This window comes from Temnothorax curvispinosus, unplaced genomic scaffold, assembly GCF_003070985.1.
Source record: "Temnothorax curvispinosus isolate PA1 unplaced genomic scaffold, ASM307098v1 QBEX01013129.1, whole genome shotgun sequence".
NCBI lineage: Eukaryota > Metazoa > Arthropoda > Insecta > Hymenoptera > Formicidae > Temnothorax > Temnothorax curvispinosus.
Genome location: NW_020222909.1, coordinates 146983 through 158914, shown reverse-complemented (window position 1 = coordinate 158914; position 11932 = coordinate 146983). Strand labels below are relative to the sequence as shown.

The 11932-nt window shown below is 35.3% G+C and overlaps 2 protein-coding genes across 2 annotated transcripts in view; one reads left to right on the top strand and one right to left on the bottom strand.

Moving 5' to 3' along the window:
• LOC112463216 (4-coumarate--CoA ligase 1-like) overlaps nt 1-3831 on the top strand; it is a 4683-nt gene extending 852 nt beyond the window's left edge. The window contains exons 2-8 of the mRNA XM_025029448.1: nt 674-850; nt 1069-1403; nt 1946-2089; nt 2322-2570; nt 2661-2847; nt 3153-3240; nt 3343-3831. Of these exons, the coding sequence (XP_024885216.1) occupies nt 674-850; nt 1069-1403; nt 1946-2089; nt 2322-2570; nt 2661-2847; nt 3153-3240; nt 3343-3668 (1506 nt within the window). The 3' untranslated portion in view covers nt 3669-3831. The remainder of the gene's footprint in view (nt 1-673; nt 851-1068; nt 1404-1945; nt 2090-2321; nt 2571-2660; nt 2848-3152; nt 3241-3342) is intronic.
• Nucleotides 3735-5036, bottom strand: LOC112463217 (glutaredoxin-related protein 5, mitochondrial). The gene is made up of 3 exons (XM_025029449.1): nt 4795-5036; nt 4366-4507; nt 3735-4076 (listed from the first exon to the last, which is right to left on the bottom strand). Exons 1-3 carry the CDS (start codon nt 4873-4875, stop codon nt 3880-3882), a joined length of 420 nt encoding a protein of 139 aa, XP_024885217.1. The 5' UTR covers nt 4876-5036; the 3' UTR covers nt 3735-3879.
• Between the last annotated feature and the right edge of the window lie 6896 nt (nt 5037-11932).

Genomic DNA, 11932 nt, shown 5'->3' with positions numbered 1-11932 from the left:
CGCCGTACGTCTTACGTTATGGCTACAGCAATTCGTGTGCGGGAGGCGTTAAAACAGATTGAATTTTATAAATGCAGTCAGATCGTGTAAAAATTAACAGATATTCGATGTTAAAAATTTAAAAAATCTGAAAAACAATCTAACAATTAGTAAAACACTGATTAATTTTATACATTCGAAATTCGCTAACACTGTCATAATGCTGCAATCTTTTTATAACAGTATTTTAGCATAAGATAAAAGTCGTAGCATAACTTCTTATTTTCAATCATGTATATTATCATTTAAATTTAAACACTCAAAAATATAATTGTAATTGTATAAATAAAATAAAGGAAAATAGCTATTCAACTATTGTTCTCGTCAAGTTTGTTTATCAAAGTCAATCGATAAATGTTTATATTTATTGTTAGATCGACTGCCGATCGAAGATAATAATAAAGTAATCGAGAAAATACGCTTGTTCTATATCGGATAATTTTTTGATTTATATAGCTTTTCTTGTTCATAGCGTAAATAATGTTGCGTCAATTTAGTAATTTGATTATACTTTATTAAACGCAAAGTTCAATTTTGTTCACCCTCAGATTCACTGTGTTAATGAACGTCATACAAATGGTTGAGTAAAACTGTATAAATAATTTATTTTTTTCAATTAACTTCTTTATTTCAGGTGTGCGTAAATACTGGTAGATCATATACGTATGGCCAGTTGAGAAAAGCATGTGGCAAACTAGCAACGAGTTTAAGAAAATGCAAGTTTCTGCCGGGAGATACCATCGCTATTATTTTACCAAATATCCCAGAATTTGCCATCATCGCACTAGCGGCAAATGAAGCCGGTTTACGCGTAAGATAAAATTACCACATTTAAAGAGCTGCAGTAATATAACTTAGAAGATGCTGAAAAAATTAGACAATTTTATTTAATTACAATAATTAAATAAACTAACATCAATAAAAGATATATAATCTAATAAGATGTTCGTTCTTAGAATTATTAAAATAATCGTCGCTGCATAAATTTACAGTACCTAATCGTCATCAATCAATTTTGTTCTTTTCAAGACAACTCTGATTAGTCCTGCGTACACGAAGTATGAGATAAAAAGGCAATTGGAGAACGTGGAAGCTCAAGCAATCTTCACATTTCCAGCTAAATATGTTGACATCAAAGCAAGTATTGAGAAAAATTCCAAGATAAGATTACCAATTGTTATTGTGAACGATGGGACTGACGCTAGCTCAATCTCAGGGACAATCAAATTAGATGACCTCATGCGCGAGGACATTGAAGATTTTTCAGTTAGTCAAAAAACTGGAATAAGTTGCGAAGATACAGTATTCTTGCCTTATTCCAGTGGCACAACTGGTTTGCCGAAAGGCATTGAGACGTCCCATAGGTGCGCAAATTGATTGCATATTAAGACTCCTGGGTACTCTCCGCGGCTATGTTAGATCGTGACGTCAGAGGCGAGAAATGACACGCTGAGAATTCTTGCATGCCATTTTTAAATAAAAAGATATTTGGATTTAAAAAAAATCACTTCTAACCGCTCTAACACACTTGTAAAATATTTCGAAAACTATCCTTTTCCCTTGACAGTTAATAAACAGCGTAAGCCATAAAACAACCGCGACGAGATTCCAGGAGCCTTAAATATTTAAATTGAATTGAATATGTTGCAACTAATAAATGCCGCATGTAAATGCGGCAGAATTTCCATACGAGAAAGTAGCGAAAATTCAATATACCGTTATTATAATATTAGGTGCTTTCCATTTACATCAAAACTCAGATAATTCTCACTTGTGACGTCGTTCTATCCTTTTTTGCAATTAATGAATAATAAAAACAGAATGACATCACAAGTGAGAATTATCTGAGTTTTGATGTAAATCGAAAGCAACTATTGATGTAAATAATTAGAAGACGATTTTACAGGAATATTGTTGCAAATATTCTTCAAAGCGCGAATCCGATGTTCTCCCTTGGAGAAGCGAATGAACACTATCAGGATATTATACCGCTAATATTACCAGTACATCACTTTTTTGGGTTAATAGTTTCTTTGTATTATTACTTGCGGTACGTTAACACATATCTATTAACTAGTAACTAATTTGCGTGACTATGATGTGTAAATGATGTTCAAATATGATCCGCCAACGATTTATTTAATATTAAATAATTATTCGATTATGACTTCTTTGTAATTATTATTTTAAGCATATCTCTTTCGATATTTAATACTTAAAATATTGAGATTTATTATAACTTTGATCAGTGTAATCATGGTATATGTATCCTACAATTATAGAATAGGTGCTAAGCTGGTGTGTCTGCCACAATTTTCCATAGAAGGATTTACAAAACTGCTTGAAAATCATCGATGTACAGTACTGCATGTCGTACCACCGATCGTACAAATAATGACGCAAAATGAACGAATAACGTCCCGTCACGTTGAATCTTTAAGATTGATACTGTCAGGAGCTGCACCGCTTGGGGAAAAATCTATCGCAAAATTTCAAAGTCGTTTCACTAATGCCATGATCTTCAGACAAGGGTAAAATATCACGATTAGAAATATATACGTAAGAGATCTGTACAATATATAAAAAAAAATTTACCATGCATTAATTTACACAATTTACAGATACGGCGCGTCGGAACTATCCCCGATTGCTACAATCGGTACTGCAGATGTATCGCCGACATCGTGCGGTTATTTGATTCCAAATACACAGATGAGAATTGTAAGCACGCAAGATGATACTCCCGGCAGAAATTTAGGTCTGCGCGAGGTAGGAGAAATATATATACGGGGTCCGCAAGTGATGAAAGTGTTGAATATGGCGCTCTAGCGCCTTGAAGCGCCTCTATGTTCGCACAGACACGCCACGCATGCTAGGGAAAATTAAAGTTCCGTTGCGTGAGCGCTTACTGCGTTTCACTATATACTCTCACTATCTATGTACTCTACCTGTCCTCTCGTTCGTTCGTTACGTTGCAGTGTGTATAAAGTTTCTTTTTCGTTGCATTACCTTTTCTAAAAGACACACTGCCTATTGTATTCAAGTCTTATAATTACACGTATCTTAACCACAATACCGGGCGTAAGTCATTACATAACACTGCGCAACAGAAAGGGTATTACAAAAATCCTAAAGCCACAGCAGATAGTATGGATGGAGACTGGTACAAGACTGGTGATTTAGGATATTATACCGAAGATGGTAAAATAAAGTGATAAATTTTAATCAGAAACTTGGAAAAATAAGAATATGACAATTAGATTGGAGAGATAATTACGAATTATTATATGTTGTAAAATACAGGCCTATTATATGTGCAAGGACGATTGAAGGAGATGATAAAGGTAAAAGGATATCAAGTCGCACCCATCGAACTTGAAGAAGTGATTCGTAATTACCATGATGTACAAGACGTCGCCGTCATTGGTGTGGCACACGACAATTATGGCGAAATTCCAAAAGCTTTTGTAGTTCCTAAGTCAGGGGTAAAAATTAACGAGAACGACCTCAAAAAATTTGTCGCTGAACGTGTAGCCAAGTATAAACGATTAGGATATATACAAGTTATAGAAAGTATTCCGAAAACTATATCTGGAAAAATTCTTCGAAAAGAACTTAAAAATATGTAACTCATTCTTCAAATATTGAATCTCCATAGTCGAATTGATAAGGAATTTAAAGGAGTAAATATTGGATGAACATCGTCACATATATATTAATGCGTTATGATTAAGATTATGCTTAACATTAACAAAAATGTTCATTATTATAAAAAGTGACTATCCTTCTGTCGATACGAGACACAGCTATTTCTTTATTTACAAGCTATTTAAGATAAATTTATTCTTTAGATTTGTTGACATCGCTTTGAGAAGATGCTTCTTTTTCCAAAAGAGTACTAATAATTCCAGCTTTCTTCAATTCTTCAATAAGCTCACCATTCTTATGCATTTCTAAGAGTATATCGCAGCCACCCACAAAATCACCATTTATAAATACTTGAGGTATTGTGGGCCAATTAGAAAAGTCTTTTATACCTGAGTAATTAATATAAGTTTCAGAACTATGGCATTAACAATAATAATTAATAGACAGAAGATTTATGAAAGTATATAAATTCCATAAATTTATATATATAAAATACAAATTATTTCTAAAATTTTATATATATAGATATATATGTTTTAAATATGTATATATATATATATATATATATATATATATATATATATATATATATAAATTTAATATTCTCTCTTTTTAAAATACAATTATGTAATAGGTAAATGTGGAAGCTTGTTAACAAATATTAGTAATATCATTTACCTTGTCTGAGTTCTTCATCTTTAAGAACATCATGAGCATCATAAGTAACGCCGTGCAGTTGTAATATCTGAACTACCGCATTGCTGAATCCACATCTTGGCTCTTCTGGAATGCCTTTCATAAAGACGACTACCTTATTTTTCTACAAGAAATAATCCGTGTACAGTAATAGATATAGATATCGCATATGATATTACATTTATTGACAAAAATAGAAAGCTTCTGACAATTTTTCGCATTTTTCATGCTTTTCTATACTATGTGTGATTCTACGTTATAAAAAGGATCTTATATAGGAATCACATATGCGTTGACTTGCTTAATTATTTGTACACGAAATATCATGCGTCTCGAGCTAGGAAATATTTACGTAAGTCAAAAACAAGCACAACACAAACGTACCGCTATCATACATTAACATTTACTTACCTTAACAAGATTGCTGATATCATTAAATTTCGTACTGAAATTTCTGCCGATAAAGAAATGCTTGGCTCCAAAACGAAACATGTCTCGATTTATCACACTAAAGAACGAATACTTTCACAATTAATGGAATTAACTTGGATCTTTTGTTTAAGGACAAAATGTGTGTGCAAAAAGGTTATGCGCATAACCTTAAGCCGTCAGCTCACAGCTGTTTCGTATTTTTACTTTTTACTCAGTAGAGGTAAATGTGGCGCCATCGTGCGTTATGATGCTAAGCTTCATAGCCGAAATATTTCTTTACATAAAAATATTAAAAGACAGTATTTTTAGAAAAAAATGTACAACATATTACCTACTTGATATCAACAATATAATAATATTACATCGGCAAGATTATAATGTATTTTAGACATTTTGCTATGCAAAGAGAGACTGAGAAAGAAAATACACAATTTTTTTATTAAAAATATGTATATATGTATGATATTAATTATTATATTATTTTAAGTAGCACTGCTAAAGAATTTAAGAATAAACTAGACTTTTATAGTGGAAAAATCACTTGTCTTTCCAGATAAAGCATCAATATTGTTCGACCTATGAATAAGATAAAACGCATGGCAAAAGTATGCAATTGTCATGAAGGTTGAGGTCGATTGAAATAAATGTACAATATACTATGACTATGCAATAAAAATTAGTCGCACAACATACATATGTATAAATAATATGTATAGAAATATAGATAGTAATATAATTGACTCACACAGTCTATGCGCTGATGATTAGTTGGCTGATTAGTGTGTGATTCCATCTTCGATCACTTTCATAGGTGCAGCGCGGCATTATCGGCACTATATCGGCAGGTCGCATAGTCGCATTCAATAAGTTTAACGAACATTCGCTAGATCCTTTTTCGAATCAGAACAGTCTCATTTGTAGACCGAGAGCTTGAGCTAACAAGTTATAAGTTCTGCGAGTGACGTTGATGCATTTTACTCGATCTAATTGTAACCAATCGCGCGTCGCCCGTCGCGGTCGGGCCGGAAATGCCGGGATATGCCGTGTAAAAATCAAATCGATGCCATCGACGGTCGGTCATGGCGATCATGGCGCTCACATAGCCATAGCGTCGCGGCGTTAACTGCAAGTGCACGAGTACGCGTTAATTTACCACGCGCGGCACGTGCTGCCACGATCGTTCGCTCATGATAACATCAGTCGGAAAATTCTCTAAGAATTAGATGCATATATTATTTTCGTTGATATCGGTCGAAGTGAATGCCATAAATCATGATGGACTACAAACAATAGTATATAATTGATAGCCCTGATTATTAGAGTGCCGATTATTAGAAAATCTCTTCCCATAATCGACTTTTCGATAACATATCGATAAAAGAATTTATTAGAAAGAGAGAGAGAGAGAGAGAGAGAGATTTTAAAATGGTAAAAATAATTTATAATAATTTTATATACGTAAAACAAAAAAATATAAAAATAAAAATAAAAAGGTTATAAAAATAGCAAACAATAAGAGTATTTAAAACATATACGTATAGAATAGATTAATAAAATTTACACAAAGCTTCCTTTAATACAATCAAGTATTAAATTTTTTTCTAACTTTATCATTGCGTCGAAATATATTCTTCTTTCTATGACATTCGAATTTTCATTTCAATTTTTTACCTAAGATAAAAAGATATTTGCAAAAATATTTTACCGAAAAATGCATGATTCGTTAACAATCCATCTTATGTTTAATATGAAAGTGTACCTTATACAGTTTATAAATATTACGTACGCGTATTTATATATCCATAGATAATCGCATACACAAAATTTACACAGCGTCTATATCACACCGTGCTGATATAAGTAAACCACTTGAGAAAATCGATATAGAATCGCATGCAATACGTGAGTGACGTCATGTCGGAAATGTTGAAGCATCTTAATGACGTGAATGCATGCGCAAACACCTCGTGTGTGCGTTGTGATGACGCAATATTGAAAAATCGCCAAGCCGGAAAAACACGCGTAGGTGTTGTTTGTGCCACGTGTTCTTTCGTGATTCGTGACGTCACGGGATGAAATCACGGTCACCATGGAGACTCGCGAGCGGTCTCTTCTCGTTCCCTCGGACGCCCACGAGATTTAAACTTCCGTTGCCGCGATGCCGCCGGTGCGAACGTCACGCCCTGTTTGACGGGTAAAGGTGGGTAGTGGGTAGGTATTGCGGTAGGTTCGGGATGAAAGTCCGAAAATAGCAACAGGTATACGTTACGAAGTGAAAAACTTGGTATAGATATGCAAGGAATTTTTTTTATATAACAGCGATATTGCGCCGTAATAGGTAATTGGTCTGCATGGATCGGAAGAGTTTCAAAGATACAGAATTATTTATATTTTCCAAGAAAAATACCACACACAATTTTATGATTTAATAACCATTTAAATATGGATAATTTAGATTGCTCTTTTACTCGACAACTTTAATTTACAAAAGTTGGAAATTGGAAACATAATTCAATGGAAAGTAGCTTAAAAGAAATTTTATCCTTCATCTATAACTCATCGAGATTATCTTAATAAATAAATTCTAATTTTTGCTTAACTCTATAGCGCGATAACAACAGGCGATCGTTACACTGTCTTGGCCCTGATTACTTTTCTATCTTAAACTGAGATGTTAGGAAAAGATTGGGAGGCCGTTAAGTCTATCAAGGCTTGTATGAAGGCTTGAAAGACTCGCAAAGATCAGTCATTAAAAAAGAAAATAAAGACAAAAAAACAGAAAGGAATATATGTATATTATCGATATTACAACATATTATATTACGATATATATTGAAGCGATGATTGGTGAGATAATTTACAGTAAATGCTTTAATGCGATTGTACAGCTAGATTGATGAGAATATTATATTGTTATAGTAGGTATGGCTCTCTGAATTTCTAAGGTAAAGTAATGCTTTTACTTTATAGGCTTTTTTATGTACGACAGCAAAAGAAACAGTGGTTTCCTTTATTTATTTTTTTTTAATCTAAGAGCTAAACGACTAGCAATAAGAAAGAATGACTATTTATTATAATATTAAAGAAAGTAATTAGAAGACGGTTGAGTAAAGTAGGTTGGATGAAATTAACACAAAGGAAATTTATCTGCTATACATTTGTATATTACTATTTATTTCGAGTTTATAATCATCGCTTGTTATGCCAAATGCTCCGTAATGCAAATTTAGTTAAAAGTAAAACAGTTGCACAACGTTACGTCAACGAACGGTACTTGGAAAATTCGTATCTTTTTTTTCTTGACTACCTGTTTACCGCACACAATCTTTTAATATGTTCTTTTCAGATTACAAAATTAAAACTATTCTCCGCGAGCAACGCGAACTTGTTTGACAAATTTCATTAGTATATTGAAATGTAACTAGATTAGCTAGTGCTAGAATAACAATAAGCAGAAAACAACAATTCAAATACGATATTTTACGCGACTTCAGGACAAAGAATATTCTTAATTCACGAAAAGATAATATACATATTAACAAGAATTATGTTAAAGCGCTTACCCCGTAAATTATCACATTGTAGAACACTATCAACAAATAAAATGACATCAAACAATGTTGTTGATATATGTATATTGAGCTTCAGTGGAAATAAAAACTAAAACATTTATCTCTTTAGTACATATATCTCATTGTCAGAGAAATATTCTTTTCAAGTTATCAATAATCAATTTAAATCAATTAGATCTCAGGATAGAATAGAAGACTAAGAAACATTTCTCCAAGAGTAACAATTCATTGCGATGTAACGAGCAAATTTACCGTTACACTATACACACGCGGCAAGCAGCCTTTGTGTTATCAATCGCACTAAAATATGCTGGAGATAATCAAGTTTGCATAACATTTGTTGCTTCTCCTCTGTGTGAGAAGTGCCACCCAAACGCAGTGCTGCAAATAACAAGTCGAGTTGCAAAAAACAGTCCAGAAAGATACGATGCGAGAAAAACTTATGCAAGATGTTGGTATATGTATGTTACTTTGGAATTATGTCAAGGCTTTCCCTGCATATTCGAAGATATGTATATATCTTATATATATCTACGAAGAACTTAACTCTTAAAAGAGCTTAAAAACTCCTAATTAGTTGCATGCAATCATGTAATGATCATTAAAAACGTCGACATCTGATAACTTATATTAACATCTAAGCTTCGCGTATTAAAAAAAAAACAAAATATCAGACTTTTCAGTTTTTAAAAAGAAAAAACAAGTTTGTAACGCTTAGATCTCGAGATATTTGAATAATAAAGCAGACATCTAGGAAAAAACGTACAATCACACTTGGACGCTACACGTTGCACATGCTATCGGGTGAGACTGCGTCGTGTACGACACATTACACGTACATACGGTGACGTCACGCGTGCCAGCAAATGAAAGGAGAAGCGTGCACGCCGCACGCTCGTGCAGCAACGGCGTCATGGTCGTCACCCCACCCCGTCTCGGCAGCTCGGCACTTTGTTCCCCTACGTCGTCGACACTGTCACCAACCAACTCTACCCCACATTTACGAGCGGGGCTAGTGATTTTACACGACACAGCGATGCTCGAGTAATTCTGTGCAGTAAACTCACAATATCAGTACCATTTACCTCAATCGATACTATTCGATATTGCTCGATTATACCTTCTGTCATTGCATCTTGTGGCTAATCAAATGATATCAATGGTATCGGGATTTCAACGTAACTTGGATCTTGTCCAGTTTATAAAATGTTAATAACCTGAGCCAGGTTAAGATTTTACTGATCTTATATATTAATCAAAGGTTTAGTAAATTCTAAGCCTGTTTACAAACAAATAAAGGCTCGAATCTTGTTTATCCACTTATCTGATTGTGAGTGGTAGAGGTAGATGTACATCCACGAGTTAAATCTTGAGTAAAGTCGTTTCTTTCTCTGAAGTTCTTAACACAAGTTTATGATATTTTCGTTGACTATTTTCAGCGCTAATCGTCAGCGCCGTAGTTTTTCAGTTTATATAAAACACACACACACACAAGCTAGCTATCAATCAAAAATACGAATAAACTAAAATTTAGAAATAAACATGCAGATTTATGCATAGGTCGATTCATTACATAAAATGGTTGTGCGATAACCGTACTACGTATCAATCCGGATGCTGAAATAATGCATTGGTAGTAAGGTAACCCTTATTTGCTAACAATAGTAAAATGATTTTGACGGCGATGGGGTAGATGAAGAGTACGGTGTTTAGTCGGCCTGTCTCGATTATGTATGCGAGACGTCGCGGGTGGGGAAGATTGTCGGCACTGCTGAGCATCTGGAATGGAGTGTGCGCGCTCCATACAAGCGTAAAGTGGGATGGGAAAGAGTTTGCGCATACAGAAAGACAGAGAGAGAGAGAGAGAGAGAGAGAGAGAGAGAGGGAGGGAGGGAGAGAGGGAATATAGAGCGGGAGACAGATCGACGAAGATAAACGTAGAAGGAAGCTTTACCGCTGGTCCTCGAGGCTAACCGAAGTGGAAGCAACGAAGTGAGGAAAACAGACTCACCACTGTTATGGATACTGATAATGTGGCGGAATGCATGAAGAAAAAGAAAATGCCGTATCGACCAAGGATCATTTCTGTGTTTACAGAGGATGGGTCTTTTCATTGATATCGAATTGTCTAGATATCAAATCGGAGCTATTACCAACGCTGCTATTGTCAGTTTACTTTGTTTCGTTTAGTATCATTTTTGCACCAGTTCGAGAATCTAATCGTTATCGTCGCGAGATCAGTGGTAGATTCGTAGTACCTATGATGAAACGTGCAAGATCATTTACCTCGTAAACCGAATTGATCACGAACAAATCAATTAATCATGCTTCTCTTCGCATTCGATCATTGTCTAAATATACATATACGAGCTCTATTCAATATCTACCTAGCAATCGTAATCGCGTGAATCTACCGACGCGTGCCCATGCATCGGTCGAAAGTTGCGCGATCGCCACGAATACAAAAGAAGTGTACATATGCAGAACCGGAGTTTGGAGGTGAAACAGAGATAGAGAGAGAGAGAGAGAGAGAAGTGCGCGCGCGCGCGCGCGCGCGTGTGTGTGTGTGTGTGTGTGTGTACGTGTGATGAAGGAAAGAATGGATGAGAGAAAGAGAAAGATAAGCGATGAGTAAAACAGGAGAAAGGAGGAGAGTGCCACACGACGATGAGACGGACAAACAAAGACGGAAGGATCGTTCTGATCGGGGCGGGGCGGGCCGCCAGCAGCGTGGACTGGGGACAGTGGGGACTGGGGAGTCGTTCACGGGGCATAGAACAGCCGCGGCGGCGGCGGTGGCGTGAGGATAGTCTGCTTGGCGAGAGGTGCGTGGGGGTGAGAGCGTGAGGCCAAATGACGACGCGCGCGAGCCAACAGGGCCGTACTCGAGAGCATGCGACATTCGTCCCGGAAGTCGCCGGCCACCAGCCGGTTTAGCCGGGCGACCGTTTTGGACTTTGCACTTTGCGCCACCTCAAGACAATCACCGTGGACTTGCGGAATGCATCTTAATTTTTTCCTCTCTTGTTACTTTTTTCTTCTCTCAAGGAACTGATTCGCGCGTTATTCAACGACATGTATACATAGAAGATATTCGCTATATCACTCTATGTCACATCAGTGACATCATGAGATAGTTTGAGAAAGATAATAACGACTGATTGTAAAACTTTACCTTGCGAGTGCTACGCTTTATCTATGCATGTGTGTATCGTTTGCATTATCTTATTTAAAGGATTATAGTTTTACGCGTAACGAACTTATTTCCATGCAAAGAACGCGCCAGTATCAATATGTTCACAAAGAAATATGTCCAATAGCATTCTGTCATTAGTCTTTGTGTACATATAATGTTTCTCCTGTTTCCAAGTCGCATAGGATAATCCATATTTTAAGACACTGATCATAGAAAAGAGAAGATTCGTGCCGTGAAAACGTTTTTGGAAATTTTTTATACAAACCCTATATTAAATTTTTACAAATAAATTTTGTTAACAAATTCTAATTTAATTTGAATAAGTTTAATTTATTTAAATAATGTAAAT

Excerpts from the sequence above, each read along its gene's own strand:
- LOC112463217 (XM_025029449.1), bottom strand. The coding sequence starts at position 4,875 with ATGTTTCGTTTTGGAGCCAAGCATTTCTTTATCGGCAGAAATTTCAGT. Across the intron at positions 4,508-4,794 it reads ATATCAGCAATCTTGTTAAG|AAAAATAAGGTAGTCGTCTT; the intron begins GTAAGTAAATGT and ends TATTTCTTGTAG. Across the intron at positions 4,077-4,365 it reads AGATGAAGAACTCAGACAAG|GTATAAAAGACTTTTCTAAT; the intron begins GTAAATGATATT and ends TTAATTACTCAG.